The sequence below is a fragment of the Lissotriton vulgaris genome, chromosome 3_1 (genome assembly GCF_964263255.1).
Source record: "Lissotriton vulgaris chromosome 3_1, aLisVul1.2, whole genome shotgun sequence".
NCBI classification, from domain to species: domain Eukaryota; kingdom Metazoa; phylum Chordata; class Amphibia; order Caudata; family Salamandridae; genus Lissotriton; species Lissotriton vulgaris.
This window is the reverse complement of record NC_141689.1, coordinates 1009992060-1010019962: the sequence shown is the minus strand read 5'-3', so window position 1 is coordinate 1010019962 and position 27903 is coordinate 1009992060. Positions and strand designations below refer to the sequence as shown.

Sequence of the window (27903 nt, the reverse complement as noted above, 5' to 3'; positions counted from 1 at the left end):
GAGGGTGTCAGCATTTAGCCTGCACTGGGGAGGGTTGGAAAATTCCCTGTGGTGCTTGCACGAGAGTGTTTCTTTTTATTATCCCAAGGCTCGGGCTGATCGGGAAAAGCAGCCTCAGCTTTTTTTTATGTGATGACGATCAGCGTGCAAAGTGTGCTGACATACAAAAGTGAAAATAAGAGAAACCAATGGATTCATTTTTCTTTCACTGAATCAGTGCTTGGGTGGCTATTTCAACCCACGAGCACTGATTCTAAGGGGAGGGGTAATGTTAGAAAAGGGGAGAATCTACCATTTCTAAGGGTACCTCTGCCCAGTGGATCCCTGCTTGGGGATCATCACAGGAGAGCAATCCCCAAGCAGGGATCCACCCACTAGACACTAGGGAAAGGCCCCTTGGGCAAGGGCTTGTGCTCCCCCTTTGTAAATTATTATTATATTTGAGACTTTCTGGGGGTGGGGACTGACAACTGTAGGCATGCCCATACCCCCGACTTAAATAAATGGGAACACAGTCTTTCTGCTGGGAGGAATATGGGTTAATTACCCCCAGATTGCCAGAATGCCCACTAGACAGCCCACATTTCTTTATTATTTGTTGCCGATATGCCCACTGTGGAGGGGGGGGGGGGGGGCAGAGAGCCCACTGTACACCAGGGTTATTTAAATTTATAGATATAAAGGGGTGGGTCTGCCCAGCAAGGGCATCACCCAAATAAATGGAGATACAGTATTTCTGCCCACCTGATCTGGACCCGGGTGGCAGATAGCCTACTAAATAACAGTTTTAAAAAAATGTAAATAGCGGGTTCGGGGCTGCCCTCCATGGGCATGGTTAGCCCCCCATACCCACCTAAAGGAGCCAACAGTCTATCTGTATTTTGTATTTTAAAATATTGGGATGGTGGCTGCCTGACATGGGCATGGACATGTCCCCCCAAATAAATGAGACAACAGTCTTTCTACCCCACCAGGGGCAAATAGGTATAATTACCCCTGACCTGCCTTCCTGTGGGCAGAAGCCCACTGTATGGCAGCATATATATTTTTATTAAAACAACGGTCTGGTTCTTGCACATCCTAACATCAGGCCCCATTCTCACCCCTAAAACCTCAACAGTCTTTCTGTTTCCCTGCAAACTAAAGCATCACATCCCAATAGGAAGCGAGAGAAAATTTGATTCTTTTGGGAGTGGTTTTTAGATATGGACCAGGAGAGTGTGGTTAACTCCCACTATTGTTCCACTTGCTATGGTGAATGGCTGCATTTTTTGAGATTCAGTAGGCTGCCACCTGGAAACACCTACCAGACCCAGATAGTTCTGAAAACTAGACATCTATGGGAGTTCCTGGTGGTGTACTTCACATGCATCCCATGCCATTTTCCTATGCACAATGCCCTGCAAACCTCATACGTTGACTTAAATGCACAATTCTATGAGGAAAGGTTCTGGGGCTACGTTTCTTTTGGCACTAGTGGGATAAAACTAGATGGTAGGAATTTTGTAGACTTGTAAATGTAAGAAAAAAATTGGCCTTTCTGGCAAAGTTTAAAGTTTATATGGCATTGGGGGTAAAATAAACCTCATTGGATCCACACAAGGCGCACCACCCTGGACTTCACTAATTGCCTAGTTTTCAAAACTATGCAGCTTTGCTAGGTTTTCCTAGGGGCCACCTTAGTTAGGGCCCGAAATATACAGCTACCCACTTTGCAAAAAATGGGTCAGCTTTGAGTGGAAAAATATGATGTATCCATGTTGCATTTGACTGTTTCCTGTCACAGTCACTAGCCCTACTCACACAAATGAGGTACTATTTTTATCAAAAGACTTGGGGGACTGTTGGGTGGCAGGAATTTTGTGCCTCCCCGCAGATTCCAAAAGTTACAATCACAGAAATTTGGGGAAAATGTGTTTTTAGTGAAAGTTTGAGGTTTGCAAAGGATTCTAGGCACAATAACCTGGTAAGAGCATGTCATTCACCCCATCCCGATTCCCTTAGGTGCCTAGTTTTCAAAGATGTACAGATTTTCTAGGTTTCTTTATGTGCTGGTTGAGCCAACTTTGCAAAAAACAGTTTTGAGTGAAAAAATGTGATGTATCCATGTTGTATTTTGGCATGTTTCTTGCTGCAGGCACTAGATCTACCACACAAGAGAGTTACAATTTTTATCTGAAGACCTGTGGGAGCATATAATAGTAGGATATTTGTAATGACCAATTGGATTTCGCTGCATTTGTGTTTTCCAAAGGTAACCCAATGTGTAAAAAAGAAGACATTTTGAAAAATACTATAATATGCTATCCACAAATTCAGAGATGTACAAATAACCATTGCTCCTAAACTCCAAATCTTGTGCCCATTTCTGAAATACATAGGTTTACTAGATACCCATTTTTCAATCTACATATTTAACCCTGTGAATTGGTCAATACTCTGTAGACAATGAAAAACCATTGTAGAGTGCAACTCAGTTGTTGGCTCTAAGTACCTTGAGTTCTTGGAACAACTAAAAACCCTACATACCCCCTCAACCACAAGGGCCTAGTGACATAATGGCACATTTCTTTTGTAAATTGCATATTGTGACAAAAAGTTACAGATGAAAATGTTGTCACAAATGGCTGTTGTTTCCTACTCATTTTCAGTGTTTCTTTATTTTACCAGTTAGGGGTCCATTACGATGGCGGGTGGACAATGTCTGCCCGCTACTGTAGGGGAGCCAGGGACTGACCGCGAAGTCGGGGCGGCCCCGCCATGTAAATTAGGATGCAGCCACCACACTGGTGGGCGCATCCTGGCCCCTTTACATTGCGGGTGGATCTGCTGGCTGCAGACCCACTTGCAGTGTAAATGGACTGTGCACGACATTCCCATGCACTATTTGGCATGCACCACGTGGTGTCTGCCACATAGTGATGGCAATGAGGGGGGGCACCATACATACCCCCATGTGCACCCCCACCCCTCAACAGCATGGGGCCCGCTATGGGCCCCCAACAGCAAAGACCGCAAGCCTTTCCACAACGCCGCCATGGAAAGGCTCATTACTGCCCCCATCTAAATATGGATGACGGTGTCTCACAGACACCGCCAACATATTGTGATCTTTTTCCGCCCGGTCAACAAGTTGGCCGGCGTAAAACCTGCGGACCGTCTTTCCGTCCGCTGGGGTCCCCCCATACTAATATGGTGGGAGGAAATGGGTTGCAGGTGGAGGGAAATGTAGGGCGGACCGCCACCGCCATGCGGGTGGTGGCGATCCGCCCTTCATCATAATCAGCAGACCCCACCGACCTCAAGAACTTCCGCCCCATCTCGCTCCTCCCTTTTCCTGCCAAAGTTATCGAGAAGACCTTCAACATACAGCTCACCGGCTTCCTCGAGACGAAGGCTCGGTGGCAAGTTCTCTTTTTGTTAAAGATCTGTGGTTTCAGGAGGAAAGAGTTAGCACTTCTTGAGAGTCTACCGCCTCCGTATAATTTGAGATTTTGTGCTAGGTAGCAGGGGGTTTGAAATGGAGGGCTTTGTGTGACAAAAAAGCAATCTTTAGCTGAATTTGTGTTTCATAGGGCAACCACCTAAGGGATTTTAGGACTGGGGATAGGTGCGCATTTCTTTTGGTGCCTATCACCAATCTTGTCGCAGAGTTCAGTGATGCCCTTAATGGAGCCAAGGCATATTTGGGGAGGCCACAGAGCATAGCACTGCCATAGTCTAGTCTTGGCAAAACAATCGCTTGGACCACCTGCATGAAGTCAGCTTGTGGAAGGAATGATTTGATATTTCTAAATATCCTCATCAAGTGATTATCTCACTTACAGACATTGCTGATATGATTCTGCATGTTCAAGTTGATAGTCCAGGGTGATTTGGAGAGATTTGGCTTAGTCTATAATGAGGTGGGAGCAGTTGAAGGCAGTGAGGTGATTCAACCACTGATATAATATGGGGATATGATTCGGAGGAGAGATGAGAAGGAATTCAGTTTTGAAGGTGTTGAGCAGGAGGTGGTTCTCGGCTAACCAGTTTTGAGAAGACGTTAGGGTAGTGTTGAGTGAAATGATGTTATCCGGGAATAAGATTGCTATGCGGGGAGGAGATTTCCAGGAAAAGTTGTGTATCATCCGCATACATATGGAAGAGAATGTTAGTGGAAATTAGTGCATTAGCTAATAGTTCCAAGAACAGGTTAAAGAGTATGGGAGATAGGGCGTACCCTTGGGGGACCCCCATGGATACTGGAGAGGCCTGGGAGAGAGAGGTTAGCCTTGACTCTTTGTGTTCTGTGGTGGAGGAAGGACGAGAACCATTTTAGAACCCAACCACAGAGGCCGATACTGTTCTTCAAAATGGATAGGAGGTTATCATGATTTACCGTGTCGGAGGCAGAGGGAAGGTCAAGGAGGATTAGGAGGCAGGATTCATTTTGTTTGAGCATTTTTAAAATGTCATCCATAACGTGAGTGAGAGCGGTTTCAGTGCTATGCCCACTGCGAAAGGCAGATTGATGCTGGTCCAAATTCTCTATGTTAGCACAGAGTTGGGATTGGACACATTTTTCTAGGAGTTTGGCTAGTGTGGGGATGTTAGAGATAGGGCGGAAGTTGTTAAGGTCAGTACTATCTGCATTAGGTTTTTTAGTATTGGTGAAACCTGAGCTGCTTTTAGGCAATCTGGCATCATACTTTGTGACAGTGAAGCCTTTGCAATCTTTGTCCAGATTGGGATGACGACATTCTTGATTTCTTTGAAGATGAAAGGAGGCGAAGGGTCGCGAAAGTGATTAGATGAGTTGATACTCTGAAGAATCTTGTTGATTTCTCTTTCACTAGAGAGAGTAAAGGTGCCCCATGATGCATTGTTCTTGGTGCTCAGGCTGATAGGTTTGAGCTTCTCTAAGAGGGCAGGAGGTGGTGTGGACGCAGAGGACCCAGAGGATGTCGGTAGGGCCTTCTTAGCGGCGCGTTCAATAAGTCTTGATTTCTCAGTGAAAAAAGCAGCCAGATTGTGACATGAGGGTGGGCTGACTCCAAAGTCAGAGTGGTTTGGAACTTCCACTGATTGCCGTTTAACCAATTAAAAAGTTAATTGGGGCAGTTAGTGCCTTGATCAAGTTGGGATCTGAAGTAGTCTGCCTTAGTGCTCTTGATTTGTTTATTGTAGGAGCTCCTAACCTCTCTAAGGAGTTTTAATTGATCCAACGAGGGTTTGGATCGCCGAGATTGTTCAATGGCCCTAAGGTTGCGGCGTTCCGAGTTTAAATTGTCATCACACCGGGGTTTGGATATTTTTGGTGAGGCATTTTTTTGTTGGAGTGGTGCAATGGCATCTATGATGTTAGAGATAGTAGAGTTGTAAAAGTCAGTGGGTACCTGAACCTCAGACAAGTCAGCTTGGAAGGAGAGGGCCAATTTACAGTGAGCTGCTAGTTCATCAGTAGTGATAGATTAGAGGTCCCTTTTCCAGATCTTCGATTTCGTAGGTTGAGACTTCCTCATTGACACTTCCCTGTTAATATAAAAGAGGATGCAGTGGTGGTCGGACCATTCGCAAGGGGTGATCGTATCCAATGTGATGGTGTGACCTTTGTAGATGATGAGGTCTAGAGTTTCTCCTTTATTATGGGTTGGTCGGTCACAATGCTGAGTCAATCCTTGATCACTTAAGAATGATTTAAGGCAAGTTACAGCCTGATCGTCCGGGTTAGACCAGTGAAGGTTGAAATCACAAAGAAAGATATGGGCCAATACCGAGTCAACATTGCCAGATATGATTTCCATTATTTGCTCGATTAGGGGAGATTGTCACCTGGTGGGTGATAAAAAGTGTGAAGTTTGCACACCAGCAGGTTATTACTTGAGATGTTGAGGCACAAGTATTCACAGGAGGATAGCGTAGAGGACTCCTAGTGGGACAAAGAGAGTGTATTCCGATGAATACAGGCTAGGCCACCACCCAGCTTCAAAGTTCTGTCTAAACGAATTATGTCATGAGTAGGAGGTACTGGGAGGTCTAGGATAGGCGTGGAGGCGGGATTTAGCCAAGTTTCAGTGAGGATGATGTCTAACTCATTGTGTTGGATGAGGTCGAAGATATCGGAGGCGTGTCTGCTGGCTGACCTGCAGTTGAGTAATACGCATTTAAGTCGTAGCGGATTAAGGGGGTAGGGAGCCTGGATGACGTTCACTCCCGTAAGGTTGTCATTATTAATGACTCTAAGATTTTTTTTTCCGAAAAAAAATTATTTGAGAAGTTTTATATAGTGCTGACCTGACCCGAGGCTATCGGAGAGCTTTACATCAGTTACAAAGCAGAAAGTAACATAATACAGTAATGCAGAAAATCCCGTAATAAAAATAATAATATAGGTCAATGATGGAGAGTTCAAGTTTGGAGCCTTGCTGATGCAGCATCGAAGAGGTGTGAGGTGTCTGCTTTAGCGCTCTGACTGCTCCTATCGGTTCACCAGGGATAAGTCGAAGAATAGGATTTTGAGCTGACGTTTGAATTTTGCAAAAGTGGGAATAGTTCTGATGTGAAGAGGAATAGAGTTCCAGATTTTGGGTGAGTTCCCGGCGAAGGACCTGGCCACGTTTTTTTGTTTTCGTGATTTCAGCGGGATGAGTAGTGGTGGAGCTTCTGAGGTTCCTGGTCTGACCGGCTTTTTTGAGTTTGGTAGCCAGATATTTGGGTTTGCCGGTGTGCAGGGCTTTGTGTGTGAGGCAGGCTGTTCTGAAGTTTTCCCGCATTTCGACTGGGATCCACTTGAGTTCTCTGAGTGCAGGTGAAATGTGATCAAATTTCTTGATTCTGGTGACCATTCTGGCTGCAGCGTTGAGAATTGTTTTAAGAGGAACAAGATGTGATTTAGCAGTTCCTGAGAGGACTGCATTCCCATAGTCTAATCTTGACAGCACCAATGATTGGGTGGCTTGTTTGAGATCTTTGGGCAGGACGAAAGGTTTTATTTTGTTCAGGTTGAGGAAGGCTCTCTTAGCTGAGTTCTTAATGTGTTTGGTCATGTCCAGTTTCGGGTCTAGCAGGATACCAAGTGATTACACAGAGTCAGCCAGGGTAAGGTTCCCATTGAGCGCATCAATAGCTTTTAGACATTCAATCATTTGGGGGTTCTCTTCTTTGTTTGATATGAGGAGTAATTCGGTTTTGTCAGGATTCATTTTTAAGTGGCTGCTTGACAGCCAGTGTTGTACTTCCCTCAGTATGTTATTGAGTCTTTGAATGCTTAGACGGAGGAGGTTTCCAAGTAAATCTGAGTATCGTCAGCATATCGGTGGAAGGGAATGTTAGATTTTTTGAGTAGGGTGATGAGGGGTTCCATGTATGTAAATGTTGAAAAGTTGAAGGGAGAGCACTGACCCTTGAGGAACTCCCCTACAGACTCGGTGAAGGTCAGACTCAAAGTTTTTGATTTTGATTCTCTGGGTGCGGTTGTGTAGGAAGGAGGGGAGCCATTGGAGGACCACCTCATCAAGTCCGGCCCATTCTTAGAGAACTTTAATGAGAAGTGTGTGATCTACCGTGTCGAATGCTGCCGATAGGTCTAGGAGAATGAGGAGACAGCATTGGTCTGAGTCAAGTAATTTGTGGATATCACCGATGATGTTGAGGATCGCGGTTTCTGTGCTGCAGCCTTTCCTGAAGCGATCTGATAGCAGTCAAGGAGGCTGATACTGTCCATGTGTTTAGTTAATTGTTGAAGAACACATCTTTCTAGGATTTTGGATAGAAGAGGAAGGTTAGAGACAGGTCCAAAATTATTCAAATCCTTTATATCCAGGCCGGTTTTTTCAGCAGTGGGGTGACTTGTCCCACTTTGAGGCAGTCTGGAATGACTACACTTTTTAGGGAGCTGTTTATAATCTTGCACCAGAGTGGGGATAAGGAGAGTTTCAGCTTTTTGGTCAGTTGCACGGTATAGGGTCTAGGACGTGAGATAAGGACTTGGAAGTGGAGAACAGTTTGACTATCTCAGCTTCCTGAATGAATAAGAATGAGAAGTATACATTTATTTAGCATAGGTAATTAAAACCATTGCACTGTTCACCATACAATATTTTTTTCTTTTTTTTAAAACAGCCTTTTGGTTGATAGACATTAAAAAGCGCTGAATGGAATGAAAGAGTAGCCAGGGTTTGGTGTGGGGTGAGGGAGCGATATCATACGCCCCAGACGGGCTGCTATTGGTAGGGGGGCGCTATTGATACCCAGTGAGAGTTCAATCTTGGAGATCTTGTTATTGAAGAAGTTGGTGAAGTTGTCCCATAGTTCTTTGGATGCCTGCACTGAGGATGTAGCGTTTTGGAGGTTTGTTGTCTGATGATGTTAAAGAGCTCCTTGTGTCTGTGTTTTGCGCTATCCAGTGCGGAGCGGAAAAACGTGGATTTTTTGTTGTTGATGGTACTGTTCTGAGTTGTTCGCGGTGTATAGTAGTAGGATTGTTCACCCAGCGTCTTTCTGTGGCTCTTAATTGTCTCCTTTCAGTGTTGATGTCAGAGTAGAACCATGATCTGGACAGAGTAGCTCAGCCTTTTTTTTTTATTTCAGGGGGTCTAGTTGATCAAGCATGACCACCATATCAGAGTTGTAAAGCGAGGTGAGATCAGTTGTGGAGAGGTGATCATTGCCGCTGGGGAGGGGCGAACTTAACCTTTCTTCCAGGATGCCAAGGGGAATCTAGGTGAGATTTCTAGACCATTTGGGTGGGTCTTATACGGGAGGCAGGGATAGCACTTTTTGGTTGATGCGGAGTAAGATAATGTGGTGATCTGACCAGTACACGGGGAGTTTGTAGTGAATCGTAATTGCGGCTCATTGAGCGATGCTGGCATCCAAGGTTGCTCCTTTATTGCGAGTTTCCTCTGAGCAGTGCTGGGACAGATTATTGTCACAGAGAAGATTGTTTAGAGTTTGAATTAGCGGGTTGTTCGCTTCGTTCCAGCGTAGGTTAAGGTCACCAAGGATTAGGTTGTTAGTGTCTCTGAGTAAGCAATGGGATATCAGGTCGGAGAAGTGTTCTCTGAATGTGAGAGTGTTGCCTTGTGGGTGTTAAAGAAGGTGACAGAGTATTGTACTATTATCCTTAGTCTTGATGTTGACCATAAGTCATTCAAAGGAGCTGTACTTGCAAGTGTCGATTTCAACGATGGTGATGTTGTCCTTGTGAATGCAATGTCTATGTCCCGCGAGAGGATGGCTTCTGCTAGTTCCGTTGCATGCTTAGAGGCTGATCTGCAGTTAATAAGAATGCAGTTAGGGGAATGCCCTTTTTTGCTGAGAATCTTTCCAGGTGGGGCCCTAGGTATGGTGGTGAGGAATGGCAGGGGTCTTGTTGGTTTAGTGAGGGGGAGGTAGTCTCTTCTGAAGCCCGTGATCAGCTGCTTCTTCTACGGACATTTCGGCTTTGGTTTTTGTAGGTCTTTGTGTCTGGATCTCTGCGTCCGTTCTTAACAGTCTCTGTACTCGGGACCCAGGGGCTTTGGTTCTTATGGGACTCTGTGTCAGGATCTCTGTGTCAATTCTAGTGGGTCTCTGTAACCGGGTCGGGTGGGTGGTTAAGGACCCAATAGAGTGCTTTAGATGGTTGGTGCTGGTCGGAGTGGGAGCCCTGGGCCAGGATTGCCGGGCTTTCAAGCCTTGTCAAGGATGGTTAAGATTTAATTTACGCCCAGGAATATTATTTCTAACTGACTTTCTAATACGACAAGATGCTGCACAATGTTTTCAGGGGCGGGGTGAGGAAGTCTTGGCTCGGGCCTTCTCGTGGGGTGATGGGCATGACTGTGTTATGGAGCCTATTGCTGTTTGTGTAGACCACGCTGCCTCTGTTTGTGACCCTTGGTAAGGGGTGCAAAGGGTTGTGTCGTGAATTCGTCCTCATGACTTTTGTGGGAGTGATAGAGAAGTCAGTGGACCGTGCCGTTGATGTTGTTGAGTCTGGGGGAGCGGTTGGGTTTGACTTTCATCAGGGAGTTGGAGATCGCAATTTGTGGGGGCGGAATAGTGGGAGGGGAGGCTGGAGGTTCTCGCAAGGGGTGTGGGAATGATGTTTGCTTCACCTGGTGGGACAGGTTGTGCGGGCAAGGGTGCTAGGTCGGGGAAGGACAAAGCGTGTGTAAGTGGGCGGTTCGAAGTGCAGGGAAGAGGGAGTCAAAGGCCTCTAGGTTCTTATTGTTTGCCTGTATGAAAACTGTGCCATTCGAATAGATGGTCGCTGATGTGTTCTCGCTCCTTGTCGAGTGGATAGGGAGAGAGGTCATCAGTTTACAGCTATGTGAGGTAGTTGTCGTTTTGAAGATGTGAAGTTGCATTCTGAATGTAGTGATCCAGTTATCAGGTCTATCCGTGTGGAAGATGAAATCCATCTTTATCTGCCCTTTGGAGGCGCAGTGATATGTGTCCACGAATAGTGTTTCTGGATGCTGTCTAATCAGACTATGTTTGAAGTTTCTTTTTGGTCTCAGGGACAGGTTGGGGGGAAGCTAATTGTGAAGGAGTTCACGCCGTGAGGTTTCAAGTGGGTCGGAAGGGGGGGGGGGGGGGGGGGTGGAAATTGGCGTGCCCGGTGACATTGTTGCGTTTCCTTGAAGGGGGGCCGTGTTTCTGATAGGGTGGGGGATCTACATTGGTCAGAGGAGTGTCATCTAGGGGAAGCTGCTCATGACGTGAGGCTGATATGGGAGCCATGAGACTAGATTGGGAGAATAACCTCAGCGTAAGGATAGTGAAAATAGGTGTCTGTGATTTCTTGTTGTCCTCTTCTGAGGTGGAAGGAAGACAGTGTGCTAGTGTGTGATGTGGGAAGCACTTATCCACTTCAGATTGAGTGTAAAGTGTGGGGGTCCTTCTCTGGCTGTCAGGTTCAGCTATAGGGCGGGCTTGCAACGTTGCAAGCGTTTCCCTGGGGGAAGATGAGGTGCTGGGCGCTTCAGCAGGGGGTGGAGGTGATTTGCCACCTTAAGTTGGGATAGGGAGGAAGGGCTTACCTGACCTGACCTGCTGTACGGCCCTTTAGTTTCCTCTCACTCCCAGGGTTTCCAATCTCAGTAGAAGTTCGGGCAATTGATCAGGTAGTTTTTTTGCCAAAATTACTGTACAGGTTTGGTGCGGGATGACGAGGAACAGCGTTGTTCCTCGCGCTGACGGCAATTGTACTGCGGTTCTCAGTTCGGGTTAGAGTGTATGGCTAGGATTTTCCCTGGAGGGGTCATGTTGGTATCGAGCATGTGCGAGTAGGAGTTGAGTAGGTCATCGATATCATTAGTCGACAGATAAGCCTTCCATCTTCTGGGGCGGGAGGGGGCATTAGGTAGGGGTATGGTTTTATAGGCAGAGGGGAGACAAGCTGGTTCATGCGATCTCTCACCCCAGGACGGGCTCTGGGCAAATTTGAAGAAGAGAGGGAGGGGCTGATCAAGGGAATATGTACATTTGAGAGGGCTTTCAAGTAATGTAGTTCGACAGTGGGAAGGTGCAGCTGAAGAGATATATCGTCAAGGCGTGCCACCAAGTGAGAGTGCTGCGTGAGGGATAAAGGATGTGTAGGGAGATCTGGCGGAGAGAGGGTGGGATTGACTTTGAACTGTGAGTCAGGGATGATCCATTCAGGATTGATTGGGTTTGGCTGATCATGGTCCATGGAGGGGAAATGCCATGCCTTTGGCCTAGTGCGTGGTGTGGAAAGAGGGATGAGGGATGAGGGAAGGGGGATCTTTTGTTGAGAGCAATGGGAGTGGGTCGCTCGAGAATCTCTCCACTTGAGAGTCAGTCAATATCAGACTAGAGAGCTGAGAGCAGAGAAAACCAGAACTGGCGCTCGCCTTCTGCGTCGTGGGTCTAGAGGGTTGGGCTCGTTCTACAGGGGGCAGGGAAGCTCTGCGATCATCTTTAGGGGAAGAGTGTATTAGAGAGAGTGAGGACCTCCCTGCTGTGATGGGGGTGTTTAGTTCCTGAGTAATGGAAGTGTGTGGGTAGGGGTCCTTGGGTTTCGCCGAAACCGCACTATTGAGTGTAGGGAAGATAATGGCCATTTTAACTAGGTTGACATTGGAGGCTTGCATAAGGATGATACCATTGTTATAGAGGGTGATAGTGGCATTGGCGTTAAGAGAGAGTGAGGATACTATTGTTAATTTGAGTCTGTGAGGTGTTTTCCTGGAGTCTGATATTCGAAGCAAGGAGTAAAAAACGTTCTGCCAACAGTCTCTTTTTCTGGTGTAGAAGATGAGCTCATTAACTCTACTACCCTTGTTTGCACAGAAATAGACATCTGAGATTAAAGTTTCAGGTCTAGCCTTGAGTATGTGATGTTTGTATTTTTTGGCGGCATTTTTTGAGAGGTTAGGTGGGTAATTGATAATGAAGGCCTTGGACCCTGTGGGGTTGGGATTTATATCCATTTTGATAGTGTGTCCTGGCAAAGGGAGGGGCCCCAGTAGGGGTTTAAGGAGGAGAAGCCGGTTTTATTTCTCAATTAAATATAATTAGGCCGATAGAGGATCTATTGGGTAGGCATGGTCAGATTGGTGGGGTAGTTAGGTGTAATAATGTTAGATCTAGGGGTAGGTTAGTTGGGGATGGAGAACTGCCTGTGGAAACTAGAGGAACTGGGAGGGGGAGTTGGAGAAAAAAATTAAAAACCAGCAAGAAGGGCTGGGGGGGAGGAAGGACTTAATTAAGCGCATGTGGGTTGGCTATGTGCCTGAGCGGTAAACTGACTGAGGTCTATCGGAGACTGTGAAGCCAATTAATCAAGGTGGATGGGCTGCCTAAAAAACGGGCGCCATCTTGTAGTGGTGAATCTTTGTGAGGTAGTGTGGTAACATCTTAATTAGAGGGCAAAATGAGTGGAGGCAGATTTGAGGGATCAATGTCAGAGCCATCTAAGATCAGATGCCAGTTGCAGAGAAATTAAACCATAGGACCGGGGATCTTAGGCAGTACAAACAGCTGTAGCTTAGCGGGCGGAGCTCCGCTGGGAGGCTTTACCATTAACAGGATGGGATCATGCAGCCTTTTCCACCATCTAGGGAGCTACTCAGAAGTGCTGTGGAGTCTCCGAGTGAAACACTGCAGTTAATAAGTGCTGTAGGCCACACGTGGCAGCCCTGATTCATAAACATGGGGCAATCCTGTAATCCCCAAAGAAACCTGGGTATATCATCTTGGTAGGATACCATAACTTGGCTTCACAAGATTAGAGCACACGTATACATGAGTGTGTGAATGTTTGCGTCTCTCATTCCATAAAATGAACCACAGCTGAGATTGTAAATTTAAACTAGTAGCGAATTTTTGATCAGATGATCTTAATGGGAAAAGCAAGCATAACATTTAGACCTCATGATGCCAGAATAATTAAACAGCTCCACTCCCCACACATTTAGAATATTTTTTAGCAAGGTCTCCACATTAACTTGTAGGTCCAGTTCATTTGTTAACCTTAGCAAGGGAACCCAGGAATAAACACATCATATGAGATATACCACCAGGTACTTCTAACCTTCCTACGTAAGATCCTTAAAAAATCAAGAGCTCCTTCACAGAGGTTGAACCCATCCAGATGCATTGTCAATCAGGATGATAGACTTTATAATGAATCATGCCAGGGACAAACTGTAGTTGAGAATTAGTTTAAGGCCTTATCCTGGCTGTCAGTAGGCATTCAAGCTTTAGGTCAGGATTCTAACCGAATCTGATCATGTTGATTTCAATAATTAGGCTTTATCTCTATTGTTGAGAGTTAATTTTCCATCCAGAAGATGAAATGGACTTCCTAACTCTTCTGACTGCACCTTTATGTGAGATACATCAGATCACAATCCACATCCAATCACAAGTAGAGTAAGTGGTTGAAAGGAAACCCACTACCTGGAGAAAGAATAAATAAACCCATATGGAACAGCAGAACAAGGACGTGGGCAGCATACATTTGCAGTTTCCTGATTGATGTTCCTTATTATTTCATACATGAAAGTGGGGTATGGCAAAGGGAAAGGAATAATAGCCCTTGGAATGTTTAAGAAAATAGAAAATGTGGAGCATGGCATACCTTGACCCTTCTCTGTTGGATGCTCCTCTTTCTCCTCCATGGAGATCAGATCGTCTAGCACTAGGAAAAGGAAGAAAACCCATTTTACTTGTTTACTGGCATCCTCCTTTAGGTACCTAAGCAATCCCTGAGAAAGGAGGTGTGCATTCAGAAACAGAATATGATGTGCAATACCCTGTAATATTGTGATCCACAGAGGATCAATTTTGATTTAAAAAACTTTCATCTTATTGCAGTTCCCGTGATTTCTGTGGAACAGCAAGCTATCATGGCATGAAGTATTGGTTAATTTGGAAGACATTCTGCTATCTAGCAATAACAGTGTTGCAAATACATTCGGTTCTTTCTCTCTTTTCAAAATGCTTCCACCGCCCATGTGTTGTCATTCAGATACCTTGCATTATGTCTTGCATTGTCCGCCTGTCTTTCGAAACTAAAGCCAATGGCACTGTTTGCTTTTATTTTGTGCCCGGTTAAGATATTCTATACTTTAAATCACACTGAGTGAGGGTTGAACATGAGACACAATTTCTTATCTTTCAGCAAGACTCAACAGAGCAATGATCACAGGCTCAATTGCATCTGCAAATTAACTTGAGCCCTCCACGACTAGGCCAACCTCCAGTAGTACTTGATGAGCTCTATCATACTTATCATAGTTGCAGTTGTTGATTATCAAGGTGCTGGTGACCTAGCTATTGATGCTTCATCCCTCTACATTGTGAGTCTTTATCAATGTATAACCATGTGGACAATGCTAAGAATAAGCAGCCGCTCTACCTTTTTTACAGAAACAATATTCATTAAATCGCTCATCGCCATCATCGTTTTTGACACAGTCCTCTCACGAGACAGATGTTGCTACTAGTGAGTGGGTCAATATACAAATAAAGCAGGAGACCTAACTGCAGTTTAGTGTTGTTCCACCTCTGTGCTGATACCTGTTAGCCTTCATTTTGAGAGTGTATTTTGACTTCAATTACCTTGCTTCGGTGAGGGGATGTTGACTGTGCAAATAGCCTTCACATGTACAAGCCTCTGAAATATTTTCCAGAAAAACACAAAGTCTGGCAGGTACACAGCTTCCATCACACAATATACATTACATTTTAGGTATGAATAAAAAAAGTCATCATTTGAACAATAATGACTGGTCAGGGTGTGGTAATTAGATGGCGGGGGAGCAGGGCTCTTCACAAAACCTTACTCCACTCTAAAGGCAGTCAGTCAACAATTATGCTCTTTAATCAAAATAGACAAAAATCCTTGCCTTACTAAAAAAAAAAAAATGCCAGAAGCAGTAATATACATTTTGTGGTTTTGGGCAAGATGAATGTATGATGCAACTCACCAATGGACATGGCATGGGGAAGTGCTTTCAAAAGACCATAAAACATGTATTTACGCCAATATGCCTAACTCAGGAAGAATGGCGGTATGATGATTTTTTTTATGTTAGCTTGGTTAACTGGTAAAAGTAAAGACACCAGACCTGTTTAGAGTTTAGTAGTATAAGGAAATCCTACAATTTCTGGCGCAAGTGCCGATTTCTTGAATGAATTGATCAATGGGATGTCCTATTCCTATGGATTCTAAAAGAAGAGAAAATTTCACATGTGAACCTTCGGCTAGGTTTAGCACTCCTTCCAAACCTCCAATAACCAAGTGGTTTTCTATTACCATCTGCCTCCAAATGCCTATTAACCTTTTATTGGACCTAATGATATAAATCAAAAGATACATTCACCATACCTGATGTAGATTGATGGGTTGGATGTGGAATTGTTGGTGCTGCTGTACTTATATTCTCATTGCTTGCAATCAGGGTGGATACCGTGGTGTTTTTAGTTGTCTGACTGGAATCCGACATTGATGCCTTTGTTGGCAAAACTTCTGTTGAGGAGGTGTTTCCTGCAAAAGAAAATATTGCATTAAGATAACATTGATTCCAAAGTTTGTTCTTTTTTTAAGATATCTACATTAAAATCTCATATGGATCTTGGTGGAAATATATAGGGTGCCTGAGTCTCTAATACTGACAGCTGTTCGGGCCTCAAAATCCAGCAATTAAGAGGGACTATTCACATGGACATGGCAATACCATGTCCAATTCATTGTGTTTTTTTCTGGATTCCAGTGACAAATCCGCTGCCATTTCCTGCCTGTGGATTTTGGGGGGTGAGGGACAGAGGTGCCTGGACCTCAGAACAGGATTAGTTTGTGGGGAGGCAAGACTGTGCTGCTGACCAGAGTTCCTGCCCATTTAACTTCACATATGCACCCAGGGTATTAGGACCCGAAATTATCTTCTGCAGAGTCACCTGGCTCTGTGTATTAGCACGGAGAGGTATCTCCCTGGAGTTACTACTCTTGATGAAATGCTGAAACTCATAATAAGGGCCTAAAAGCGGATCATATCATGTTTAGGGTCGAAATATGGAAGTGGGTTCTAGGCAAATGTACCTACTGCTGTGTTTAGTTAAGTTGTACTGATATTTGCCACATTATTGTAGAAAAATGCCATTTTCAAAATTGCTTAAGTTTTCCACTTCCAAAATGGTAGGTGTTCATCGAGTTACTCAATAGGCTTGTACTGCTCAGAAATTTTAGCAAAAGCCCAGGTGGGCTCTGAAGAGTGCAAACACAAGGAGATGATGGATGGAGCGCTGAAAAGTTTCAGACACTCACCCCAGTCACAGATCTGGGTTGAATCCATCATCGTTCTTTAGCTCACTTTGCCACCTCAATTCAGACCCAGCTATATGCAAATCAGTCTTGACCCTGTGTCTCATGGGAACAGTTCCAGATGCTTTGTTCTGAATCCACTTGCAGGGTATGTTTTCAGACATTGGACTGAACATGCCTGGTGGGGAAAATATCAGTAAAATCAGATAGTTGGTGGAATGTTCTCAATAGAATTCTGTAAATGTACACATAGGACACAACTGGATGTACTCCAAACACTTTAGATATTGTCAGCTGTAACTTATAATCTGGTGCACTTCAAAGCTACTCAAAACATGTCTTCATTTTTTGCTATTCAAAGGTATTATCAATCTTTCATTAGATTTGATTAAATTATGCTAAAAAAATGACTAGGTCCACAAGGATGCAGAGGTGTTCAGCTACAGAATATAAGCTAACTTTGGACTCCTACAGACTTTGAAAAACCCACTTAAATGGGATTTAAAGAGGTGTTATTGCCCTTCCATATCATGCTTCTTAAATTTAACGTCTTTCAACATACTGCTTGGATTATTGTTGTAAGGAAACGAGTGAGAGGTTAATACAACATCAGCTTAAAAATCCATAGTTTTATTTTCCAGTGTTAAAACAAACGTTCAAGTATGTTTGCACCAAGGACCGTATTTTTGGTCAAGACTTCCTAAATTAAAGATAAATCTATCTTGTTTCCTCACAACCCCATTTTCAGTCTTAGCATTGCAACGCATTGTGTCACCAAGAGAAAACTATGGTATTTGAATTACAATAGCGAAATATGAGGTAAGAAATTACAGTCTGCTTCGCATTTTGTTTCACAAAATAGTGTTTTCATTGTGGTGATTCATGTGTAGTGAACATCCATACTAATATAATAAAGAGAGAGCCCAAACCTTTGAGGTGGGTAATCTCAGAAACCACAGCACCACTCACAACACCCAATACAGCGTTGGAAAGGGCAGTTGCAGCAGAAGGACATACAGCCTGATTCATGTAGGTAAATTGCACTCGCAAAGGGCCAGATTCTCAGAATCTGGCCCTTAGCGAGTGCGATTTTTGCATTTGGTATTCATGATACCAAATGCAGAAATCGCTATGTAAGAATTCGCATATTTGCGTGGAATGGCATTTAAGGAATCTCTAATAGAGATTCCTGAAATGCTATTGATGACAAACAACAAAATTGCGATTTTGGACTTTTGGGGCCGCTATTTACCGACAGGTCAGACCTGTCGGTAAATAGCAAAAACTCAGAAAAATGCTTTTAAAAGCATCATTCAAAGTTGCATGTAGCACACACACATGTCCTTTGGACATGTGTGTGCGCAACACCTGTCCAAAAGTGCATTTCAGGGGTGCTACAGGGCGTCCTTTGGACACCCCTGGCACCCTTAAAATCGCTATCTCAGTTGCGAGTAGCAAATTGCTACTCGCAAATCCCCATTCATTCCAATGGGCCTCTCGGCCCATAGGAATGATTGGGGAGTATTTGCGAGTAGCAAATTGCTACTCGCAAATAAAGAACATGTAGGAATCGCTATTTAAGTAGCAATTCCTACATGAATGCCGTTTTGCGTGTCCTCAATAGCGATTCGCTATGATTCGCTATTAGGGACACGCAAAACGGCATGTACATGAATCAGGCTGATAGGCTTTTCAGATGCCCACCATATGCATTTAAAAGGTAAAAGAACCGTGCCGGCAAAGTAGTCCCTTGTGGGCGTGTCTGCGTTGTGCTGTGGGCCTGTGCTGGGGCGTGACAAACGCTGGGGGCGTGTGGTACGTTCCGCACTTCATGCCATGTCTCATATCGTGTTCTAATCCCACCCTGCTCCCTTTAACATCTTGGCTGCTTTGAGTTTTCCTGTCCTATGCTGAGCTTTGAGTTTCCCCATTGTTCATGACGAGCTCAGCTCGTCATAAGCACAGCTCAACCGTCCTCATGACGAACTGAGCTCGTCATGAGCAGCGAAGGGGTTAAATACCCCTGCACCCCATAATCATAACCCACCATACTCCTTAAAATACCCCAACACCCTTAAACACTAACCCATCTTAACCCTATAAATATACCCTGTACCCCAAAACCCAAACCTAACCCTAAACCCTAAAAATACCCCTGTACCCCAAAACCCAAACCTAGCCCTGAATACTATAAATACTGCTGTACCTCAAACCCCTAACCTACCCCTGAAACCTAAAAATACTCCAGTACCCCAAAACCCAAACCTAGCCCTGAACCCTAAAAATACCCCTGTACCCCAAAACCCAAACCTACCCCTGAACCCTAAAATACCCCTGTACCCCAAAACCCAAACCTAGCCATGAACCCTAAAACACCTCTGTCCCCCAAAACCCAAACAAAGCCCTGAACCCTAAAAATAACCCTGTACCCCAAAACCCAAACCTACCCCTAAACCCTAAAATACCCCTGTATCCCAAAACCCAAACCTAGCCCTGAACCCTAGAAATACCCCTGTACCCCAAAACCCAAACCTAGCCCTGAAACCTTAAAATAGCCCTGTACCCCAAAACCCAAACCTACCCCAGAACCCTAAAAATACCCCTATACCCCAAAACCCATACCTATCCCTAAACCCTAAAACTACCCCTGCACCCCATAACCCAAAACTATATCTGAACCCTTAAAATACCTAAACACCCCAAAACCTATACCTCAGTACCCCAAAACAAATACCCATATACCCATACTTACCTTATCCAAACATTTAAAAAAAACATGCTTTTACCATTCATGCATTTACTAAGAATTTCGTTGTAAATGAATGCGTGGTTAAAGCATATAAAATGTAATGCCATGCGTTATAATGGCATTGTGGAGTCATGGTACTTTTGTAATGAAAGTATGCAGAGTGATGGTATGCGGAAAGAAAGTTGCGGAATAATGGGTGATTACCCGCCCCCGGTAAGTACATTGCTGACACGGCAGCCCACATCTCCAGCAACATACTCATATTTTTTCACCACCCATTTGAAAAATGCACAGGTCTCTCTCATTGATGGTCAGCACCAACATACACTTTTAGACACACCTCCCGCCACAAGTTATAGAATTGCGAACTTTAGAGCTGGGGAGCTTCGTTCGAATCTCGGCATCAGCTCAACATCCTGTGATTTCGGGCAAATCGCTTTGTCTGCCCGTGCCTAACACAAATGAATGTGTTCTTCTGTAATGTAAATTGTGCTCATGCCATGTTGTCGAGTTCGCGCTATATAATATTCTAAGGAAAAATAAAGTAGGTAAACTCGAGTTCACATACTACTGAACGCGCACTCTTAACCGGTTCGATGCTGATGATGGAACCGCTCCGTCATCAGCTGCGGTTGGGCTGTGCTGATGACGGAGCGGTTCCGTCATGGCCCGGCCGCCGCGCCTGCGCGGCGCAGATTTCGTGCCTGTGCGGCGCGTTCTATTAGGCGGGCGGGGCCATGACGGAACCGTTCCGTCACGAGCACAGCCCAACCGCGGCTGGTGACGGAGCAGTTCTGTCACCAGCATGCGGCCGCCGTGCGGCCGCCCCGCCCTTTTAGCGCTGCGGCGGAACAGCCGCTGCAGTGATGTGGATGAGTGCATCAGCAGTGCACTGTAAATTGGAGCGTTTCACAGGCCGTCACAGATAAGAAATGCTATCAAAACGAAATCCTACAAAATAATATACTACTGGCCGGCAGCAATTCATACCTGGACAACGTCGAGACGGGCTGCTAGTCAGTGTATAAATGGGTCACTTTTGTAAATCAATGCTTAATATAAAACAGAAAGCTTTTATCTGGCTCTTTAGATGCAAGTGACTGGCAACTCTCCTACTGATTCATACCCTCTCACTACCCTTAATCGTATTCATTCTAAACGTATAAACAGATAAACAAACCATAAAATTAACTGCCAGTGGTTATGTACTACCTCCCTGGATTTTCAGATGCCGAAGCTAATATTCCTCATAGACTGCAGAAATGACAGAAAACGAGCAAAGCAGAAAACACAATTGCTGTTAATAGTTATCCTAACCGGTATTACTGGTATTTATATTTCTGTCAGGAAAGGACAGTTTTGGGACTTTTTATTGGGTTTCCATCAGCGAAGGTCAGAAGCCGTTTCCAATTAATTTTCTCTGCATTTAGAAAGCGACTTGCTTTGCAAGTTGGCAGGTTTCCCAAAGGTTACAATGTTTAATATTTACTCAGACCTGAAAAGAGCAACACAATATGTGACTGTGTGCAGCCTATTCCCAAGGGCGTCCCGGCCTATATAGAGACAGATGGTTTGGTGTGAGTGCATCTCAGAGGCCTGTGAGTTTTGTCCGGTCCCTCATGCGCAGCCATGCATGCAATTAGCGCGGCCCTTCTGGACTCTCAGACCCATTGGCCAGTAAAGCACTTGTTAGTGGTGTCTTGTGGTTTTTTTTCAGTCTGGACATGTGCACCGCAGCGTGACATTATGAAGCTGAAAGGTCAGGTGGCTGAGTAAGTTATTCAGGCAGACCCTGACACATGACTGCCCATTCCTACTGTCCTTTTAGAGACATGCATGCCTGCTAACACATTTCGCTGTAATCCAATCCACTTCTGGGCAATCTGTCTAGACATTGTGCACAGTATTTTGCCAAGTACAACGTGATGTAAGAAGCATTTGCAATGCAATAGGTCTCGCATTCACACAAGTTTGAGCTATTGACATTGTAAGTGACAATGCCTTTTATTTATGTTTTGAGTTTTAAAACAAAAAAAAGGCATTGACATTTATGAAACTAGTAGCTTAAACTCTGGCAAATGCAAGACCAATTTCATTGCAAAAAGGGGCCTTCTCGACCACTTGTTAGATTATAAATATCAGACTATGAGACCACCCTGCGAGGTCTTCAAAGTAGTGAGAAATAGTGCAGTGAAGAAGACGTGTAAGTGTAAACTACACAGACACAAAGCGTGAAGTGAGAGTTACATATGATCTGAGCTATAAACACTAACAAAGTGCTCCAACACCTTTCGCTCTTTGATTAGACTGTCGCGTCTCAGGAGGAAGGGGGGGGCTATTTCCTGCCCTCTTCTTGATTTGAGTGTGCAGTGTGGCATTGCATAATGTCATTGCTATCTTTGGCGTAATAAAAAACACTCCAGCTGTACCAAACCACCAACATTCCTTCATGTGATCTGGGATTACAAAGTCACACTAATGTCTGTGACTGCCCTTTACATTGCAGGCCTATAGTCTCTCACGTCTCATGCCTCTTTCTCTTCTATTGAACTACTAACCGAAGCTACTACTACTACTAAAGGTTAAGAAAATAACTAGATAGTTCATAAAATATCTCTACCTTTTTTTTTGCATTTATTAACAGCGTTATTCTGAGAGTCAAGAAGGAATAGTAAGCGAATTGGTAGAAGGGAATGTAACAAATCTGAAGACCGCTACCCACAAGAGATAAGTTGGATCATCCCCAACACTATACAACTAAAGGTAATCATGGGTAGAAATTAATTTTCTGACCTTAACCTAAAAGACTCTGGTTCTAATATTGTGTCTTAACAAAAGGAACATTGTATTTCTGCCCTTTACAGTTACATGCCAAACAGCCGAATTGATATACGGTGGTCACCCCTGATACAGCACAGATAATTTTTTTGAATACCTATATCCAGGTAATGAACCTCTATATCTATCATAGAGTTAGAAGTTTATCAAGTATAATAGAACCGGGGTTCATCTGAATTATGAAATTTACCCCTTAGGTGGAACAAAATTGTTTTTAAACTACATCGAAGGAAGATAAGTCCATGAGAGTCAGACTAATGACTGAAAAAAACTGTACCCTCATGAGACCTCATATGCCCTAAATCCCTCAATCTATGAGGTAGGTCTATAATTGTTAAGTGATAATAGAGAAACTGCATGGGACCATAAGAATAACTATAAGATAGTATAAAGTTAATCTTGTTGTGATAAAAGGGTATGTGTTATGCAAGCTAACAGTGAGTTCACAGAAGGATAAAAACAAGAGTTAGATAATATCTGTGTTCACCAGGGACAAATGTGGGTATTTGTTTCAAACATTCAATGCTGCTGTAACAAATAGCAACCCTAGACAAGATGTAACCTTATTTAGTGTCCACATGGATAAAAGCAAAAGAGAACAGTGATTGTTTCCCTGTACATACAAATGGTAATATAGAGATCATGAATGTTTTTTAATCTTTGTGCACAGTCCATATTTGTAATAATGTCATAACAATGCTAACGTCAGTATATAATAGGCCCCTGTTGATTATGTTTTTTTTAATCTTACCTTTTAGAGATTTTTTTAACTAAAAAACCCCGTCCTGAAGAAGGTGTTATCATCGACACAAGACACCGAAACGCCCCGTCGACTCTTTGGTTTTTTAATATATGTTTGAATGTATAATTGTTTTATGAATGCAAACTTAAAACTGTATTGTTTTTAATCAATTGTTTTTTACACTGGTAAAAATTATAGTTCTCTAATTTATGTGGTGATTTGTAGACAGGGTTCCTATACTGACTGTTAGCCTGTATTTGTGATTTATGTGTATGTTATGCTAATGACTATCTTGTCCTTGACATCGTAGCTACCCTTTGAACCTTCTGGTTGGGTTAGTCTACGCTGTAGGGTATTTACCCCCACCAACTAGGGACTCTTTGTGTTCTTTGCATAATATTTACTCAGACCTGAAAAGAGCAACACAATATGTGACTGTGTGCAGCCTATTCTCAAGGGCGACCCGGCCTATATAGAGACAGATGGTTTGGTGTGAGTGCATCTCAGAGGCCTGTGAGTTTTGTCCGGTCCCTCATGCGCAGCCATGCATGCAATTAGCGCGGCCCTTCTGGACTCTCAGACCCATTGGCCAGTAAAGCACTTGTTAGTGGTGTCTTGTGGGTTTTTTTCAGTCTGGACATGTGCACCGCAGCGTGACATTATGAAGCTGAAAGGTCAGGTGGCTGAGTAAGTTATTCAGGCAGACCCTGACACATGACTGCCCATTCCTACTGTCCTTTTAGAGACATGCATGCCTGCTAACACATTTCGCTGTAATCCAATCCACTTCTGGGCAATCTGTCTAGACATTGTGCACAGTATTTTGCCAAGTACAACGTGATGTAACAAGCATTTGCAATGCAATAGGTCTAGCATTCACACAAGTTTGAGCTATTGACATTGTAAGTGACAATGCCTTTTATTTATGTTTTGAGTTTTAAAACAAAAAAAAGGCATTGACATTTATGAAACTAGTAGCTTAAACTCTCGCAAATGCAAGACCAATTTCATTGCAAAAAGGGGCCTTCTCGACCACTTGTTAGATTATAAATATCAGACTATGAGACCACCCTGCGAGGTCTTCAAAGTAGTGAGAAATAGTGCAGTGAAGAAGACGTGTAAGTGTAAACTACACAGACACAAAGCGTGAAGTGAGAGTTACATATGATCTGAGCTATAAACACTAACAAAGTGCTCCAACACCTTTCGCTCTGTGATTAGACTGTCGCGTCTCAGGAGGAAGGGGGGGTGGGGCTATTTCCTGCCCTGTTCTTGATTTGAGTGTGCAGTGTGGCATTGCATAATGTCATTGCTATCTTTGGCGTAATAAAAAACACTCCAGCTGTACCAAACCACCAACATTCCTTCATGTGATCTGGGATTACAAAGTCACACTAATGTCTGTGACTGCCCTTTACATTGGAGGCCTATAGTCTCTCACGTCTCATGCCTCTTTCTCTTCTATTGAACTACTAACCGAAGCTACTACCATGTTCCCACAATAATTCTCTTTGCCCACCCTCTCGTCAAGTGCAAAAACAACAGTTGATGGAAAGAATGCAGAACAATGTCATACATTCACCCCAGTACACCCCACCCCATCCTGGCTGAAGACTGCTACCGGTCCTAGGATGCTTGATTCTGGTCCAGGGAAGACCTGGCTTAGCAGTTTGGGATGGACTGTTCCCATGAGGCACAGGGTCAAGATTGAGTTGCATATGGCCATGTCTGAACTGGGATGGCTTGGTGAGCAAAATAACGATGGATGAAACCCAGATCTGTGACTGGGGGTGAATGTTTTGCCATTGTGCAACATTCCGTCCATAATTTTGTGTGTTTTGCTGTTCACCCTCTCGTCGAGAGCATAGACTTGAACGCGTCTCACTGATTTAGTTGACCCAAAATTTATTGCAAACCTTTGTGGCCCGCAGAGAAAACAACCAGCACTCTTTGCCAACACACAGATTAAACACAGCACATGCCATACACTAAATTTACCCAAAGTACACTGTGCAACAAGCTATCTTGTGGTTCACAACAGTACTTTTGATTATTATATGTCACCCAAATATCTGACAGAACACAAACAACTGTCATACATCCAATACAGCTCCGACATACCATATAGTTGGCCATACCCAAATCCCAGCGGTCCTTTCCATCATGAAATGCCACAAACAAACAATCCACAGGAGCGCATTAAACATTTGTAAACTGCACAGAATAAAAACTCAGATATTTCACATGGTCTAGTAGTATGATCCTTAAACACTTGCCAAGAAATGCCACATAAACACATATATGGAAAATAAGTTAGAATACTATACACAAACTTAATATAGGTTAGACATGTAAAATACACCATTACCTCTACTTGTACTTTGTTCGCTTTTGTAGCCTGCACACATGTCACTTTTTCCTCCTGTAATGTACCGTTTGCTTCTCTTGTATTTTGTTTGCTCTTGATACCTGCACAAGTGTCACCTTTGCCTCATATAATGTAACGTTTGCTTTTGTAACATGCCCACTTGTAATGTTCTCCTCATGTAACATTAACGTTCCTATTGTGAAGCCTCGGACACCTTCGGGTAAAGTCCGCGCGAGAGAAAAACGCATCAAATAAATTAATAAATAAATACAAAATGTGCTTCGTGCAGGTGGAGTGGCTCCTTTCAATTGGTTTTTGCTGCATTAAAGTAAGAGAACGATACTACTGAGAAGGAACCTTTGTGAGTCGGAACTCCCGTTTATTTCTCTATTTTTATTCCAGTCTTGTTGCTGTCGTGAAATGTGCGCGATGATGACAAGCGTTGGCAGAGATCCAGGCCCATCATTCTTATTTTCACGGTAGAAGTGAATGAGCCGGTCAGGAGGGCGTGTCCACCCGTGGTCTTTGTTTGTCCCGGAAGCTGTGTGTCACGCGCACGAACCGCCTGTGTCTTAGCATTTGCACGACTACTGCGATTCTTCCGTCAAATGTGTGCGGTGCTCTGATTGGTCGCTCTCTCCGCCCATCAGAAGGCGGATGTTGTATTGAATGCCGGTACAGCCGCCGCCGCCGCCATGGTACCTCCACTCCTCATCTCGCTTTTCCTCTGCCTCTCGGTGCTGCTCGGGGAGGAGCTAGGTGAGTCTCGCGGACCCGGACCCTGGCTGGGGTATTCAGGGTGCGCAGCCCGGTCTGAAGGGAGGCGGGACGCTCCACAACCCGTCAACGCGGCTTCAAATGCATGGCTAGCGCCGGGGGGCGGGGCGCAGCTTCATAGGACAGGGCGGGTCATAGGATGATACACATTGACTTCTATATCACGAACTATGAAAAATACATAAGAACTAGTGCTGTGTTCTGGCCTGCGGGGCGGCGTCCGACGGGGGACTCCGTGTGTGCATGTGTCTGCCTGCCTGCACGCGTGTGTCTGTGGCAGGGGACGTGCACGGCGCCGGGCTGGGCGTGCGCGCTCACGAGGTAGAATCTCCGGCAGGAGACGCTCGTGACAGTCTGCTGTCCACATTCCCCTGAAAGTGATTACATAAGTTGTCGACCTAGACAGCAAAGCTTCGCTTTGCTTTCGTCTAGGCTCGACCTAAAAAGGAAAATGTCCATTGGTTCTAAAATCTAGTGGAACTTTTGCAAAGTTAATCATGTGACACATGACTGACTCTGCCTCAGCTCTACTGGCCTTTCCTAATGTCTTTAGCCATTAAGAGAATTAACTGATTTCCCATCTCAAGCAATGCTATCAGTCCATGTTCCTCGGAAGCTATTAACAAAGTTATGATCATCAGGTGATTTGACTCACACCGGGGCCGATTTACAAAAGCATTTATGATAACCTGACGTATTACTACAGGAGTTCTCTTTTACATACTCATAGGCGCCGAAGGCGCGCCAAAGGAAAGCCCGTCCGCGCCCGTCTGTGGCCGGACCGGGCCCGGGGCCCAAACCCCTGCATGAGACAGACCAGATATCCAGTATAGCTCCCAGGAACTGCACGGGCTGCATACCCACAGTATGGAATGCTCTAAGTATAACATGGCATGTGACAAGGAAAGGAGAAGCTGTACTTTCTGTCCATTTACCCTCGGTGGTAGGATGGAGGAGGAGGGGACAACTAGTGAACTTACATGCTGTCTACAGAACTGTCGATCACTGGGGAACACAGGATGGAGGTCTATGACCTTCTGGTCGATGACCAAATTGATATTCTGTTTCTCACGGAGACCTGGTTAGGTGAGGGGTCAGGACCGGACATCATAGAAGCAGCTCCCAAGGGCTATGCTATAAGTCATTTGGATAGGAAAGATGGCAGGGGGGAGGCATTGCTATCATTCATAAGCATAATGTCCACTGCACGCTGGAAGAAATCAGCTTAACGGAGTGCGAGATAGGCTCCTTTACGCTTAAGGTGGATCAGAACTACATCATGAAGGGGGTCCATATCTACAGACTACCAAGTCAGGCTAAAGGCTTTGTGTCCAGCATTCTGGATTACTTAGCGCAACCTGCCTTGAGGTATGAGAAATTCATAGTACTGGGAGACTTGAACCTACACTTGGAGGATAGGACCTGCCCCACCGCTAGTGAGTTTTGCCAGGAAATGGCCTCTCTTCAACTAGAACTTAGATCGACGGCCCCACCCATATAAAAGGGCATCTACTGGACCCCTTGCTTGCAAATTGGGAGGATATCGTGGTCCGAGCCTCCCTCCCTGTTATCTGGAAGGATCACCACATGGTGCTATTTGCGATCAGACATCCGAAGACGAAGAGATCGGCACATAGCAGCAAGATAGCGGTCTGTAGGAGGTGGGGGGT

The 27903-nt window shown here is 44.5% G+C and overlaps 1 protein-coding gene across 1 annotated transcript in view; it reads right to left on the bottom strand.

Annotated features, from left to right (window-relative positions):
• The window catches only part of LOC147727312 (uncharacterized), a 206803-nt gene that overhangs the window by 156945 nt on the left and 21955 nt on the right, over positions 1–27903 (bottom strand). Inside the window, exons 2-3 of the mRNA XM_086963091.1 lie at positions 15827–15985; positions 14075–14134 (exon numbers count right to left, since the gene is read on the bottom strand). Of these exons, the coding sequence (XP_086819217.1) occupies positions 14075–14134; positions 15827–15985 (219 nt within the window). The remainder of the gene's footprint in view (positions 1–14074; positions 14135–15826; positions 15986–27903) is intronic.